This window comes from Gobius niger, assembly GCF_951799975.1.
Source record: "Gobius niger genome assembly, chromosome: 3".
In the NCBI taxonomy this organism is placed as follows: domain Eukaryota; kingdom Metazoa; phylum Chordata; class Actinopteri; order Gobiiformes; family Gobiidae; genus Gobius; species Gobius niger.
Window position 1 is genome coordinate 34,332,190 of NC_136854.1, and position 17,568 is coordinate 34,349,757.

At 39.4% G+C, this 17,568-nt stretch overlaps 1 protein-coding gene across 1 annotated transcript in view; it reads left to right on the plus strand.

Annotated features, from left to right (window-relative positions):
* The window catches only part of LOC306960809 (sodium/potassium/calcium exchanger 3-like), an 86,512-nt gene that overhangs the window by 59,331 nt on the left and 9,613 nt on the right, over positions 1-17,568 (plus strand). The window contains exons 3-7 of the mRNA XM_079553378.1: positions 942-1,018; positions 11,101-11,175; positions 12,725-12,809; positions 14,528-14,631; positions 17,008-17,082. Coding sequence (XP_079409504.1) covers positions 942-1,018; positions 11,101-11,175; positions 12,725-12,809; positions 14,528-14,631; positions 17,008-17,082 — 416 coding nt within the window. The remainder of the gene's footprint in view (positions 1-941; positions 1,019-11,100; positions 11,176-12,724; positions 12,810-14,527; positions 14,632-17,007; positions 17,083-17,568) is intronic.

The following is a 17,568-nucleotide window of genomic DNA, read 5'->3' on the forward strand; positions in this document are numbered from 1 at the left end:
AAATGAGAAGCAGAACAATGAAAACGCTGTAGCTACTTGCTAAGTTGCTACAAAACACACGAGAAAATCTACACGGAGCTGAAGTAAAGACGAAAAGAGACCATTTAAGTAACATCTCAATACTATTGTTAAATAAAAATACATACATGAATAAAGCGCAGGCATTGAGGAGCTTTTGGACATGGGCTTTTCTGTCTATGATGGACAGTGCAAATAAAAATAAAAAAATATATTGAATGAAAATAAAATAAATAAATAAATGGCATCAGCACAATTCTAATATAACTGCTCTTAAATGTGTAGCCTACTTTACTTAAGGAAATGTACATGAGTAAATTAACTAATTACAAACCAATCTGCTGTGAAAAAAGTAAGAATGTTGAAGAAAATGCCTTGTACTCGTATCGGTATTCAGTATCGGCGAGTACTTAAATCAAAGTTCTCGTACTCGTATCGGTTTTTGAAAAAGTGGTATCGGTGCATCCCTAAAAGTTTACTATATGAATGTTTTTGACCTGCTTGGCAACAAAATGTAATGTAATAGTGGCTAGTTTAGAATCACGTGTTATTTATGTGTTTTCTGGTCTGGTTGAGTTTTATTTGTCTTATGATTACTTGTAAGATTGCAGATTAAGCAGCACATATTCTCATGTCTATACACACTCTCCCATCAGTCTTTTAAAACCATTTCTATGTTGAAATCTCCATCTTTTCACCCATACAGTCCTGTCCTTTTATGTTTAATTTCCTCCTCTCCGTATGAACTGAAGGGGCAGAGCTCATAGAGGCACAGATGGGCTGAGGATCTTCAGGAGCAGAAAGCCACCAGTTCAGTAACTCAGATGTTCATTTGCTCCACAGAGAACGGCCCCCCGCCTCTCGCTGTAATGTAGTTTATATTAGACGCTCTAACTTTCATATCTCTCTGTTTGTTGTTGCAGCTCTGCACGAGTTCCCCACAGACCTGTTCACGAATGTAGAGAGAACGGAGGGGGCTGTGGCACTGCACGTCCTCTGCGTAAGTTTACTCTGATGTGTCTAATGTACAGTCACGGTAATTCAGTGGTATAGGAAATAGAAAGAAACGACCATACAGACATTTGTAAACGTTGTCTTTTAAATCAGACCAGTGTGGTTTGTTCATACCGGACAGTTTCGATTGCATTGAAGGTGTGTGGTCGAAACTGTCAGGTATGAAAAAGACACACTGGTCTGATTTAAAAGGAAACGTTTACAAGTCAACACAGATGAACTTTGTTTGGATGGTTATACAGACATTTTATAACATTGTCCATTGGCACAAAAAAGCTTTTACGACTTTGCAAGTTGCTTTAGTGAGTTTGGTGTGATTCGATTGCTCTCTTTTAATTCTCCATTAACCTCTTAACGCCATAATCGAGTGCATTTTCTCCAGTTTGGCTTGACCCAAAGCTAAAAGCTTCTGGAAGATAGTGTCAAAATAGTGTTGAAAACGAGGATGAAAACGCAGCAAAAACGTGACCCATAAGCAACAAAAAAAGCAGCAAACAAAATAACAAAATCACAACAAAAATTGCAATAAAGCGATGAAACAATTACACTTTTTTTTTTAGAAGAAACATAAAAGTGCCAAGAACATGACCAAAATATGACCAAAATGCAACAAAAAAAGCAATGAAATAGCAACGGGTCTGGTTCCCCCCATCAACATTCATATTTTTATAAAACATGCACAATAGTCCTCCAGCTCGGCACTTCGCCTAACCGTGAATATAAGTTTGAAGATGATTCCAAGAGCGCTGCACTTTCGTGGCTGCCTTGTGGTTGAGGCGTTGAAGGGATGGGTCAGAGGCAGGGGACAAATTACCTTTTTGTTCAGAGGAAGGAAGAGAAAAACTAAAATAACTGATTACTTTTTTGAGAATGGAAGCTCAATCTTCTAACTTAAAATGAACCAGCAGGACCAACATTTAAGTGAAAAGACAACGTTTCATTCCTTCATAGACAGACAGACAGACAGACAGACAGACAGACAGACAGACAGACAGACAAAAAGTTTATTTGGCATATATAATGTTCAAACAAAGTTAATAACATGTATTGAAATGGCAAGGAACCACATTCATTGTCATTCACATGTCATTGCTAGACAATTTTAAGCAGCAAAAATAAACATATAAACATGACAAGAAAACCTTCAGCTGAATTATTGTTTATGAAGCGTATCATCTGGGGAAGGAGCTCTAGAGCAGTTCTGACGGCGTCTGGTCTCAGCCGCACCATCTTAAACTCTGTGGTTTAAAGGGATATTTCAGGATTTTTGACATAGGGCCTCATTTCCTAGTTATCCAGAGTGTTGTTGATTTCTGGAGATTTTTTTTTTTTTAATTCATGCAGTCCTTATATTTGAAGAGTTTAGTGGTGCTAGGCTAGTGCTAGGCTAGTGCATGTCTATGGTAGCTAGTAGCCTGCATTAAAACAGTCTGACCCACGCACATTGCACCTGAGGCAAATCACATATAACACCAGACTACCCATAAATGTCTGTGTTGACTGAATGATTTTTGAAATATAACCATTTTGCATTTAAAAGAACTTATACGCAGCATCAGCTTCCTGGTTGTAAGCTATGCAGTGGTGGAGTGATCTGCTCGTGCTCGGTTACCGGATCTACAGTAGTTTGTTTACCTGCGGCCGGCATTACTACACGTGGAATTCACAAAGGAGCTTTCTACAAATCAGATATGGCAACGTTTGGAGGACGACCCCATGATTTAGAAGAGGTTTTTAATGCAGGCTACTAGTTACCATGGACATGCACTAGCCTAGCACTAGCCTAGAACCTCTAAACTCTTCAAATACAGTATAAGGCCTGCATGAATTAAAAATATATATATATCCAGACATCAACAACACTCTGGATAACAAGGAAATGAGGCCCTATGTCAAAAAGCCTGAAATATCCGTTTAAGAGGTCAAGTTATGACATGACAGTCTTCCCCTGTCTATAACTTTTCTAAAAATGTAATGTGTTTTCAGAAAAGTAATTGTTTTGACTCCAACTTTAAAGAAAGGATAAAAGATCCTATTAGGATTCCAGAATTCCAAATACAGATTGAGCAAGGTCTTGCACAACCCTCTTTGTTTGTGTTTTCACGTCCTGGACATATCATTAAAGACGAGGCCAAACCATTTGCAACTCCCACGACCATAGAGCTAACCACACTTATCATCCACGCATCGCCACCCTCCACCAGCAGGGGTCACCGCGAGGAGTCAAGCGTGTTCTGGGACCCCCTTTAAAGCAGACCCGATGTTCAGTACATGTCATGATGACCCTTTTCCCTATAGCGCTTCATGCCTTTTCCATGGGTCTCTATGGACGGCCCAGTAATGGCCCATACCAGCGCTGCAGCATCCTTCGGGACTGAACATAGACAGAACACCCGAGCACATGTATTATTTTAACGGCAAAGTGACTTCTAACTGTACATTGGCCACCCTCTGAGCCTATCCCTACCGCAGGGACGATCAAATGAAAGCAACCTTTTCAACAATACTAGAGAGAGGCAAAAATAGAAGCATGTCTATCATCCCCAGTCCATTTGCGAGTGTTGTTTGGCCTCCGATAGAACATTCTGTTATAGCTCACAACAGGGGTCAGCGTGCCACGTGTTATTGCAGAGAAAATGTCGTGCTGTGCTTTTTTTTTTTCATACAAGACAGAAGACCAATTGGACATGCTATTTTAACCTCCCGCTGAAAACAAAGGCATTAGTCACGGGGAGAAAAAAAATCTAAAGCCGGAGCGATTTGCCGCTGTAAAGAACTAATATCTGACACCAATTTTAAGAATCGTAATGACTTTCAACTTTCGGTGCTTGGTGTTCTGGCGGTAATTCATGCTTTGACCTTGTGTGCTACAGCAATATTAATCTGCGGGTCTCATAATTTTTCATTTCACGCAATTTTGCCGTGCAGCCAAATGATAAAAAGTCACCTCTTACAGGGATTCAAAGCACATGACCAACAAGAAACTATTTCCTCATTCACACTAACAGGGAATTGGAAGTGTCTTGCTTTAGGGTGCACTTTATTCATCAGTGGGAGCAGGATTTAACCACCAGTTTCCTGCAAAGCTCAACTTAATCTGATAGTGACAGCAATGTAAGCACAAAATCACACAATAGAAAAACCTTTATTTGGCTTACTTGACGATTATTATTCAAAAAAATGTTTCCACGAACTTCTAGGTGAAGGAGTGTGATAGGGTTTTTTGTTTAGTTTAGTTTATTTATTTATTTGAACAGGGACAGTGGACAATATACATTAACCTCAAAGGGAGAGATGCATTGTACCAGGTTATAGCACTTGTGCTAATTTCCACCTGCAGTCCCTGGGCAGACTGATGTCAACAAAGTCATAAAAATACTAATACAGAATAATACATTTCCCCAAAAACAGCATTGAAATCAACACACACTTCATTTATTTCAAAGCATTAAATTGCACACTGTTGCACACACACCAATTACAGGACATTATGGGAACAATAATTGTTGAAGCGTGATAATGTGTGGAGGTACAATGTGCAACAAGAAAATCTGCAATTGTAATAGTAAACTTTCTCAAACCAATTATTTCTTAATTCAAAAGGCAGCTCATCATGAACAGCCAAGAGTAAAAATGTGTTGGTTCTTAAAGGGATATTTAAGGATTTTTGACATTAGTCCTTATATTTGAAGAGTTTAGCGGCGCTAGGCTAGTGCTAGACTAGTGCATGTCTATGGTAACTAGTAGCCTGCATTAAAAACAGTCTGACCCAAGCACAGTGCACCTGAGGCAAATCACTTATAACACCAGACTACCCATATAAATGTCTGTGCTGACTGAATCATTTTTTAAATATAACCATTTTGCATTTAAAAGAACTTATATTTGAGCAGCATCAGCTTCCTGGTTGTAAGTTACGCAGCGGCAGAGTGATCTGCTAGTTTCCGGATCTACAGTAGTTTGTTTACCAGTTGCTGGCATTACTACACGTGGAATTCACAAAGGAGCTTTCTACAAATCAGATATGACAACGTTTGGAGGACTACTCGATGATTTTGAAGAGGTTTTTAAAGCAGGCTACTAGTTACCATAGACATGCACTAGCCAAGCACTAGCCTAGCACATAGCCACTAAACTCTTCAAATATTAGGAATAAAATAAAATGAATAAAAAACAAATATATCTCCACAAATCAACAACACTCTAGATAACTAGGAAATGAGGCCATATGTCAAAACATTGCGTAACATTTTGGATTGTACTGTTTCCAATACAACATGCGCCTAATGACCAGCGCAACACAGAAAATGCTAATTTTGCCGTGGGTAATCTAAGAATGGATTTGGGTGAGGATCTAACTCATTTTAAATCTCATATTTGGCTGCCTTTAGTCAACATCTCCATGGAGACGAGCTGGAGACGCTCCCAGTAAAGTTACAGTCAGGTCTTAGGAGAGATGTTTGTTCATTTTCTATGTATTGTTGAACATTAAAATATATATGTATCAAAATGCAGCCTTATATAGTATTCTATTTACTGGGCGAAATATGCGGTTTTAATATTAGCTGATTGAAATAGCAAAACATTTTCAGCGTGAAGTTATTTAAAAGTTTGTCTTGTGCAGATGTGAGTTGAACTTGTTCTTACTGTCCTTCTCAATGACCTGGCTGTTTTTACCCACAATGCCTGCCCTTTTGGAGGTTGCGCTGGCTATTTTTTGTCAGGTCATCAAAATCAGATAAATCCATATTTAAGAATAGAAAAGTCCTTATAGTTCAGACTAATGTCCTCCAAATGTAATCACAAGCACTCACTGTGCCCTTTATGGATGTGCTGCAGGTGTAATTCACTCGTCCTTGTCTGGGGTCTGACTTTTCCCTTCAGTGTCACAACATTGGTGCAGGGTTTTGCATAATGTAGCCACACTGACCTTTGAATCAGCTGTACAAGCATAATATGTGATTCAGTCTACTTCATAAGTCGACAGTGTCACCTAAAATTTGATGCAGGCCAATATCGGGAAAAAGAAAAAAGTGTTTTCTTTTTTTGTTCCAAACAACATTACAAAGTCAAAGTACAACTACTGTATGTAACACTGCTACATTTGGTAAGTTATGAATAGGTTGGCTTCACTTTATGGATTTTAATAATGTCAAAAGTCTTAGATGGTGGCACGGTGGTTAGCATTCTTGCTACACATCAAGAAGGTCCTGGGTTAGATTCCTGGGCTGTGGGGCCTTTCTGTGTGGAGTTTGCATGTTCTCCCCATGCCTGTGTGGGTTCCCTCTGGGTACTCCAGGTTCCTGTGCCACTTAAAACATGTACAATAGGCCAGAGTGTTTGAGTGACTAATGTAGGTGATGCACACATTGAGGCTATTGCAAGAGTAGGATGATGGATGGATCAATCCAACGTAGCATAATTCCTGTGTGTATGTTCATAACATGTGCTGTCCGTGAAACATACACATCTATATCTAAACCAGTGTTCATTTCGTAGATTATAATATTTCAAAACTTTAGTCAAAGTCATTTTTTTCTCTTGCTTAACTGAGATTAAAGCAAACTAAAATGTGTTAATGAGACTAAAACTATGACTAAAATGTTAAATATGATGATTTTAAAGGGGCTAGGTAGATGTAAGTTTGTCATTTTGTGCACACTACTGCCACCTCAGGTCGTATGCGTAACTGCAGATTCTATGTTAAGCTCGTGCATGACGGCACTTCGGACCCGAATTAACACCTACACATTAGGACATGGCTTGAACATGCAGGGGGATGAAAATACTTAACACTTTTAAACTCCTTATGGTCCCTATCAAAACTAACACCGATCGAAACAAATGCTTTAAGCCTCTACTCTATTGCAACGAAGTAATAGAGGAAGTATTCACAGTGTTGTGGTAAGAAGTACTTGAAATCAACCAATCAATCAAAGTTTATTTCTATTAGACAAGGCAACTCAATGTGCCTCACAGCAACACCAAAACACACAAACACAATAAAAAATCCAATAAAAAGCATTAAGAAAAAAAAAAATCCATATAATTACATAAAAAATATATATAACACTTTACAACAACACTTGGTAGACCAAAGCTTTGCAAGAATTGGCTGCAGCAATAGTAGTTTAATCATTTAAGTGATTATTGCATTAACAGTATGGTATAGTAATAGAATAGTCAAGTAGCCTCATTGTTATATAAGCAGTGTTACCTGGAATGGCCTCAATGTAATAGTGCGATGACACATTAGTGCACATATGTTGAGACCCATGTTTCTGTCACAGAGAGCCCTGTGTTTACAGATGTTGACACACACACACACACATAGGATTAGTGTCACACTGCATTTTATTGCTGCCTTTTATCATCCCATAGGAGCACTGCAGAGGGGGATTACACTGTGTCAACCACTTAAATCTATTATTTAACATACAAAAGAACATGTACATGGAGATTTGCTACAAAATGGATATTCAATGATGCAATATTTAATTTTTCTTTCAGATAATTTCACGCATTTCCTTTGTCTTGGTTTCATTTCTATTAAAGATTAAGCAGGTATTAAACTGGTTTAAAACCCTTGCCCTTTCTCCTGCCCTCGATTACTACTGTTTCCCTCCAGTGATGTTATAGGCTCAATGTTAAGCTTTTTGATACACACTCCTTTTGGTTTGCTATCACGAAGGACATCAATTGTGCTGTAAAACAGTGACTCATATCTTTGACTTGAAGTGCATGAGACACATTAGACACATTTTTTGCTAAAACATAGTTAACACAATTATATTTAAGATTTTGTAAAACATTTTTCCATTTTTGTGATGTTTGTATTTTCTCTTCCTTATTGGACACGGACAGGAAGTGACATGGATAGATACAGATGGCATCTCTGGAACCGCCCACATATGGTCATGTTTCAAGCAGTTGAAGGGGAAAACAAAGAGGAGAAAAAACAAAATTTTCTCCAATTATTCAAAAACTATTTTCACAAATGCTGAATTATGATATAGTTTTCTTCTAAGTAAAGATACAAAGACAAAGGGGCTGCCCACAATTACATAAATAACGAAGAATGCTAACACGCTGCTTCATGTTAGCATCATGCTACATGCTAATGCGAGTAAACGCTAGCTACGACTGCCGTTTTTTTCCGCTTCTACTGAACAATCTGCTGTGAAAAACATCCATATGGACCGGATTCAGTCTTGACATTATTTGTGTGTGACAAATGTGTTTATATTCCGCCAGAAAATGGCTAAAAAGAGTGAAATAATGTGTTTTCCAAAATATACCCTCCTTCCCCTTCAGCAAGACCACGCCCCCTTGTATAACACGACGCAAACAATTTTAAACTGTTGCCGTGCCAACCATGTTATGTCAATGGTAAATGAGTGAGTCAAGCTGCTATGGAACTTTACCTTTATCCTTCCTATCAGTAGCTTAAAAAATCCTAACTTTTCTGCCCAACATTTCTTCATAAAAACTGCTGCTTCACTGAAATGAATTTCGATTTATTACTTACAACAAATGTTATCCATCTAAATAAGTCATATTTTCAAAAGCATTAAAACCTATCACATGCACTTTAAGTATACGGTTGCTTGTCACAAAGATTTTCCCATATTATTTTCAAGTTGAAGATGCTGCCAGTGATTTTAAGGTCAAAGATACCATTTCCTCCCAAGCCGTGGAAACTGCTCACACAATACCTCCTGTACATTCCGATTCTTCAGGGCCATCCCGCCTCATGAACATCCTCGTCAGGTGTCGGAAGCTAAACAGGAATGGGCCTTGTGAGTACCTGCAGACTATTCACCTTATTCCGGACGTTCGCGTGGGCGCCGCCATGAATTGTGCCCGCCCATTTTCTCCTATCTGTTAACATGGGGCTGGAGAAGTCCACATAAAATCAGTCACTACACGAAAACAAAGCCGTTTTTCGGCCGCGCAGAAAACCGGTGCAGTGTCGACTTGTTGGTGCAAATGAACATTGGACATTTTACACAAATCAATCTACTAAACATCAGATTTGAGCGGAGAATATTTTCCCTCGTTCTCTGTTTAAATGAACGGGCTGCACGCTCGACCGGAAGTGTCAGGACAACGGAAGTGCCGAGACAACGCAAAAAGTGGCAAAAGTGGGCGGGGCGGAATAAGGTGAATAGGGGAATGGGTTTAGCTGATCTCCATGGTAACGTAGGACAGCTGGTGCCATACAGGGGATAACAGACAGCTTTCCGTGGACTTTAAGTAGGCAGAAACTGATCATTATCAATCAAGAAAAGAATTAAATAACATATTTAAACCAAATAGCCTTTTTGACCAACGGTATACGCGAAGAAAATCAGTCGCCAGAAGCTCTTTTTACCATAGAAGTCACAGAAATGCCAGCTATCTGAGCCTGCACCTTCAATAGATTGCAGACATTTTGTTAGCCGTCGAATCCAGGACCCGATTTAAATAGAAAGTTTTATCCCCATACAAATGAATAGGGAAGGCAGGCACAATATTAACATGTGGTGGTGTTTGTTTTGTTCTTTTCATGGCATTTATATCATTTATGTGGTTTCTTTATCATTAACATCAAGATGAAGTGACTGTAACTCACCACTGCAGGTGTATCCGACTCCACACAAAGCAAATACCTAACTGACTTTGCATTTAGCTTAAAGGGACTGTACAGAGTTTAAAAATGTCAAAATTATGCATCTTCCTCCCCCTAAATGTTCCAACCATGTCCTAATGTGCAGAATGACCTCAGACCTGTTTACCACAACTGCCTCTAAAATCCTGCACTCAAAAATGTGTTACTTCGGACCGAAGTGCCGTCATGCACGAGCTTAACATAGAGATTGCAGTTACACGTATGACCTGAGGTGGCAGTAGTGAGTATAAAATGGCCAACTTACCATAAGCCCCTTTAATGGACACTTTTTGATGCCAATTTGTAAAGTAAAATCTCAAATGGTGGAGTTGTTCCACGGCTTTTTCGTTTTTAGCTAATGTTAGTCTATGGAAACAGCTGCAAACATGGCGGATCTCCATGGTAACTGTGGATTTTCCCCAACTCTATATGTGGTTGATGGGTTGACAACAGCTGAAAACATCTGGATCGTTCATTATTTGCTATGATTGATGGCTAATGCTAACGGCTATTGGAAAAATACATTGACCAGGCTAATGGATGAAATGATAAAAAGTTTAGCCTACTTGCTAGCTGTCCGTATACATTAGGATCGTCACTTGTTCTTTTTATTTCCATGATTTTTAGGCTGTGGTTGTAGTAATTTCTGTTGCTTCTCTGTGTCAGAAGAAAAAAGCGCGAAAAGCCGGATAGATGAGATTTCAATTTCAATTTCATTTCGACATTATTTGCATTAGAAACATAATCCAAAATGGCTGCGGATGCCGTTTTTGTCCCGTGACTCTCTTGTGTTAATCTTGTGCGGTTCATTGGCTTCTGCTTCTGTCAGTGTATCGCAAGCAGCTGTGCGTATACCTAACCACCACTGTGTGTGGAGTTAATGAAAAACAAAGACGTTGAGAAGTTGTGTTCACTGTAGCACTGTAGCAAAGTCAAAGTTCATGCCGGTTCTTTTATTTCATCCACTCTTAAAGCTAATCCCATGAGTTGAAGCACAAGTGAAACCACTCCAGGCCTTTGGAAAATGCCAGTTTATTTTAAAACTGATATTTACAAAGGTTTTCCTTTCAAAGTTATGCCAAGTATGAATATTTAATGTCTGAAATGTACAACAGCGCATATGTATGAGATTAGATCTGTAAGAAGCACTGCGTCTTAATTACCGAGCTAGCATTTAATTTTTCATGGTAATTTCCATATAAATTTAATGAAGAACTAAAACCCGAGAGGTGTATTAAATTTATTTGAATGTCACGCCAGCAAACAAACCCCTTACAAGCCCCTAAAGTTCATATTTTTCATAAACTTATTGTCCTCAGCTACACTTTCCCTACCGTTTTCTCACATGTATAAATCATCCTTGTCCATATGCTAAATTCTGCTGTCATCTTTAATATTAATGGTGGTTCTCATTGCAGACCATTTACATGTTCTGTGCGCTGGCTCTGGTCTGTGATGACTACTTTGTGCCGTCCCTGGAGAAGGTCTGTGAGGTAAGGACATGCTAATGCACCTTCATTATGAATAAAATATTGTCATCTATATCATTTGGTGACATTGGTAGAGACTTTTTAAGTCTTGCAGGACTTTCAAATGGCATAGTTAACTTATAAGGCCTGATCTTCGCCAACAGCGTTGCTTAAGACAAAGTTGGATGTTCCGTGCAAACAACGGTGCGTCAGTGCTTTTGCCACTAACCTGAGGGCGTCGCTTAGTGAATAAAGGAGTCTGTGCTGAGGCGTGGTGTGCTACAAGCAGTGCTTACAATAAGCTCTTGCTGCTTCCTCTTTGCTCTCCTCTTAACATCGTGCGCAGCCTCAGGTGTCTTATTAAAGGGATATTTCAGGATTTTTGACATAGGGCCTCATTTCCTAGTTATCCAGGGTGTTGCTGGTACTTGGAGATATTTTTTTGTGATTCATGCAGTTCTTTTGTTTGAAGAGTTTCGTGGCGCTAGGCTAATGCAAGGCTAACGCATTTCTACGATGTCAGCTAGCCTGCATTACAGTCTGACCCGCTCCACAGTGCACCTGAGGCAAATCACTTATAACGCCAGACTAACCATATAAATGTTTGTGTCGATTTATATCTTTAGTTTGGCGTTATAAGTGATTTGCCTCAGGTGCACTGTGGAGTGCGTAAGACTGTTTTTAATGCAGGCTAGCTGACATTGTAGAAATGCGCTAGCCTTGCATGAGCCTAGTGCCACGTACTCTCCAGGTACCAGCAACACTCTGGATAACTAGGACATGAGGCCCTATGTCAAAAATCCTGAAAAATCCCTTTAAGTTCTCACAGGACAAACGTTTCCCACTGTGAGTGAAACACTGTCCATGTCCCGAGAGAGAGAGAATATACAGCATAGATGGGCACTGGTGCTTGGGCCAAGGGGCAAACTCCAGCACTTGCGCCCCCCAAACCCCCACACCCACCACCACCCATAGCAGCACAAAATATTCCTGTCTAGTACGGTTTCTGGCCGGAAAAGCTTGTGGAGGGACCACTGCTGTGCAAAGCAGACACGGGGTCTGTCCAGCCAACTATTCCATGTAGCTCCACCGTCATCGCGCAAAGGTCCACAGTCCACATTTAGAAACACAAGAATGGGCCCATGATGTGGTAATACAAAGATGATTTTTGATCTAGTCATGCTTTCTTTTACTAAAGACTCTGAAATACTAGTAAAACGTTTGTTTCTTTTTTCAGGCTTTGGGCTAGTCTCTCAGCTTTCACCTAGAAAAAAAACAGTCGAATCTATGTACAATATGTTTTATTATTTGCTATTTATACATTACCGAACCATCTCTAACTAAAAATAAAAGTTAAAAAAGAAAACATGAATATTATTATCAAGGGTTTGAATATTAACAGTATATCTAACATAAGAAACCCTTTTGAAAAAATGTATTTGGAGGCTAATTGTCTTTACTGAGACATTTATGCCACATTCTTCCAACACGTCAACAGTTTTTGTTTCTTTCGAAGCCAAATATCGGGACATGACTCTTTGTTTATCAGGTCTATGTTCTCTCACTTTTTCAGCGTCTCGATCTGAGTGAGGACGTGGCGGGGGCAACGTTCATGGCGGCCGGCAGCTCTGCGCCCGAACTCTTCACATCAGTTATCGGTAACAATCCCAGAACACACAGTCTCTACGTGAAGAAAAAGTTTATCTGCGTCAGGAGTTTTTTGGTTGCACTTATTGTAGCAACTTGTGGAGACGCAATTACTGTAACCTGTGCATTTCCTGAGCAGTGATATTTGTAAAGTTTAGGAACTCTCAAAGCATCCTCCTGAATGTCCTGAGAAAAGGTTATTTCCTGAAAAGTATTACCCATGAGAATTGATGAATGATTCATTTTCTGTTTCCTATCTGTCATGTGCAGGACATGAAAGAAAAAAACATGCAACAGACATTAAAAAAGGCCAATTATTGTGATACAAATGTTATGTCTTAATTTAAAGTCAAGAGAATACATTTTTCTTGTTGTCTTTGTCTTTATGAATTTCTTTTGTTTCTGTGATGGAGAGCTTTATGTTTGTCATGTTTAATGCAGCCTCTAAAGCCCATATCCCACAGTGAGACAACACATGTGACTTTTAACATGAGTTACATTGGAATCACATTAAACCATCTCAGCGGGTGCCCTAGTTTCCTTGCAGTGCATCTAGAAACATGTGCAGTATACTTCTGAAGTATTAAGGTTAAATATTTGCTGTGGCATAAATATATTCCCGTGCGTGGGATTTTAAAATGTTAATTTCTGAAGCTTTGTGCTATATGCCTTTCTTTGTATATTGGCCTCAAAGCAGAGATTTTAAACTACTGGGTTACTGCTCATATACTGCAAGCAAAGAGTCCTGCTAGACATGGTGACAATATGGTGTGTTAATTCTCTTTCCTCATTAGGCCAACTGAGCTTTAGTGACCAATTCCTCAGTTTGTCTATGTAAGCTCAGTTTCTCAAACATTCAGAGCCCCGAATCTTCACATGCATGAATTCAAGCACCTTTTACGGCAACACTTTATAATGACTACATCTTATTTAGCGTTAATAAATGATGACTTAATGCTTAATTTATCATGAACAATTCATTAGTTAACACTACTACTAAGTCTTCATCACTTAGTAACTACTTAACTACTACATTACTAACTCATAATGAATCGTTTTTCATACTTGACTTATTCCTTTGTTAAGTAGTTATTAAGTGATAATCACACTTAACTAATGCATTGTTCATGATTAATTAAGTGTTAACTCATCATTTATAAAGGATACATAATGTGTAGTTATTATAAAGTGTTACCCAGCATTGATTAAGTGGACTCTTGTATTTACTATCCTGGATGTTTGAGAACTCTAAATAACACATTGAATGGAGAGTTTTGTCCTGCCGGGTCTCAAAGAATAAAATCAGGGGTTCATTTGTAAATTAAAAATTTAGGCGCTCACAAACTATAATACAGCTAATTCATGTACATATACATTTCTTTCTGTTTAGAAAGTGTTTTTTGCATCTGACGCAGCAGGCTGTGCATTCATGGTCATCCCTGACTCAGAGACAAAATGCAGCTCTTCAGGATAAGAGAGTTGCCGGAACCTGTTACGATTAAAATCAGGCACACAGCAGTTTTACTAGTAATTGCTGCTTTTCGATATACTTAACGAAAGTGACAGTATTTTCCATAATGCTGAAATACAGAGGCAGCCAAAATCTCTATGACCAACAGCCATAGCAGCCGAGATGCGTAGTGACAGATGTGACTTGATGATCCCGTCTCAGTCTCCTCATCCGTCCCACTTAAAGTGTCATCACTCGCTCCCTCCCCTGTATTTTCAGGTGTCTTCATCACTAAAGGAGACGTGGGAGTGGGCACCATTGTTGGATCGGCTGTCTTCAACATTCTCTGCATCATTGGAGTGTGTGGCTTCTTCGCTGGACAGGTACGGTTTCTTTATCAGGAAAAAGCCGGAAGAGAATTCATGAGTGTCAAGTCTATATGAAAAACTACTTACTTTGGTTATTTTGTGGAGAAAAGTTGAACGGATGATTTGCAGCAGCGAGAACCAAGGGGAATGCTGAAAAGTGAATACATTTAAATGGAAACAATAGCCATGAGCGTGAAGAGCATTTTTTATGCACAAAGATGCCCACACAGCGTCAGCTCCTACACAATGTATCGCATCAACAATCAAAACAAAGGCATGTCCTCCCTCAGCCGTGTGTGGCAATTCAAGTAACACAAGCAGTTGTGTAATAGGGCAAAGAGGGCTCTTCATTGAATGTCCGTGAGGCCACGAGGGACAGAGCTTTTTCCATCCTCAAAATCAACTGACGTCAATTAAGTTGCAAATACTTGGCACACTTTTCCTGTAAAAATAGGCTATTACTGTGTTTTCGAAGTGCATAATGTGGTAGTTACAAGTTACTGTAAAGAAAACTAGTTCTCCAGCGATGTAGATCTGTTGTACTAGCCCTGAAGATTTTATTATCAAAAGGATTTGTCTTAAAGGACATGTTGTGTAGTCTATGGTATGTCAAATCAATATGGACCATCATCACACTTTAGGAGGCTTGTTGCTGCTTGGTAAAAGGCAGAAAGATAGCTGAGTTGAAAGCGGTAATATCGCATTAGTTCGATCTCAATGCCCCTTGTTTCCTTGTATTTACTCCCCAATCCATTATTCATGAGATTCATTGATACCGTCAGAGCTGAGCATCTTCCCTGTGCATGACGTGAGAGGCCAGGCCACATGGAAATGAGCTCAGTACAAGGATAAGCTCCGCTCTGAAAAAATGTATGATCTGGACTCCAAACCGTGATGCAATCCCAGATTGTGGATTATGTAATCATAAGAGATAATGAGGGCTGGAGGGCAGGGTGCAGCAAAACCATCTTCAGATCCAGCTGCTAAAAGACTGCACTGGGCTATGGTATAATTCATCATTTAACGTATAATAAAACAACGTGGATTGAGATGTGGCTTTGTGACCCGCCTTCAACCTAAAGTGATATTATGTTTGTGCTGGGTCTCAGTTGCTCAGGAAGTTTTCATTGTAGTGAAGCTTGAATCATCTACACTCTTGTGGTCTGAAATTGTGACTTCACAGTTTGTGACCACAACAAGGAATAAGGAGCTTCTGTAAATAGAAGCGGAACATCCTCAACCCAGTCAAATCAGTCCAGTTCATAAGAATAGATGTTGTTGTAGGATATGTCATCAAAATACAATATTTTATCACAGAGTTCTAATGGCTCAAGCATTGATAATCATCAAAGTGTCAAAATCTGTTCTTAAAGGGGCTAGATGCAAGTTAGTCATTTAATGCTCCCTACTGCCACCTCTGGTCTTATGCGTAACTGCACCTTCTATATTAAACTCGTGCATGACGGCACTTCGGACACAAATTAACACCTTTTTGAGTGACAGTGCAGGATTTTAGAGGCAGTTGTGGTGAACAGGTCTGAGCTCATTCTACACTTTAGGACATGGCTGGAACATGTAGGGGGAGGAAAATACTTAGTTGCAATAAAATAATCCCTGCCTTAATTTATAAATTAATCAATCTAGTTAGACTTGCCAGGTTATTTTCTACGCCCATACAGTACTGAATCCTTAGCCAATGTACATTGTGCCCGTTCCAAGCCTGGATAAATGAATAGGTAAAAATGTCTTGCCCAAAGTAACTTAATTACTGTAATAATGGTAATTAAAGTCTTAAAGAAACCATACTGAACTCTGTACCACTTTCTGTCCCATGGAATTGCCTGAGCTGTTTCTGTTGTATTATAGTCTTTAAATAAATAACAAAACATAATATGATACATTTTTAAACACTCATTTAAAAGTAAGTGTTTCGGATAATGTCCTGTGTTGTTATATCTTAGCTGATATTTTTGGCCAAGGTTGCAATATTGCATCCAAGCTCACACGATCCTTGTTCAGAAACGTGCTGAAAGCCTTGCCCTCTGCCTCTGTCTAATATAGCAGTTCCTCTTGTGGGATGATCGGTCCTTCCTTGAAGCAGATCCTTCCTCCTGACCCGTGCTCCTGTGTGTATGTGTGTACACTGGAGCGGTTGTGTGGGAGAAAGTGAATAAAACTCGCCGTTAGTCACCGCATCGTGGGCTTCTCCGCTGCTCTCCCTTTACATACACTCACCTTGTCGACGTAGGAAGATGCCACACAATTGGCTTTTTTACGGAGCGCTCTTCACAAGGTCAAAGCGGGCGCGGGTGTGTTTACATCAGTATGGTAATGATGTCAGAGGCGTTTGTGTACAGAGAGTGGGCTGATTCTCTGCTCTATTATCTGCAGGCCGTGAAGCTCTCGCACTGGGCGCTTCTGCGAGATTCGATCTACTACACTTTCTCCATTGTGGCCCTGATTGCTGTAAGACAAGTGCACACCCACAGTACAGTACACTCACACATACACTCTCACATATTGATCCAGCTTAGAATTTAAAATCATGCTTTAGACACATCTCATATACAATACACTGAAGACAAATCCATTTACTAGTTCATTTTGACTTCTATCATGTTAAAGCTGCTTTGAGTCGTTGAAGTTGACAAAGTTGACATTCTTTGTTGTAATTACCAAGTATTTTCAGTGGCATTTGCACAAATATAGTGGTTGTGTCCTTGGGCAAGATACCTCAACCAGCTAGTTTCTGTAGAAAATAGGAATGTTTCTGTCATCAAACTTAGGGCAGAGGTAGTTTATCACAACCATGTGTGGAAAGTGAATGAATTGTGTAATGTAAAGTGATCAAATCAGCAATTGAGTCCTTTTAGCTTCTAATGCCTGACTAAAAAAGTAAAATGACCAATGGCAGATTTTTCCAAATGTCTTGCCTATAAACCTATGTATGAT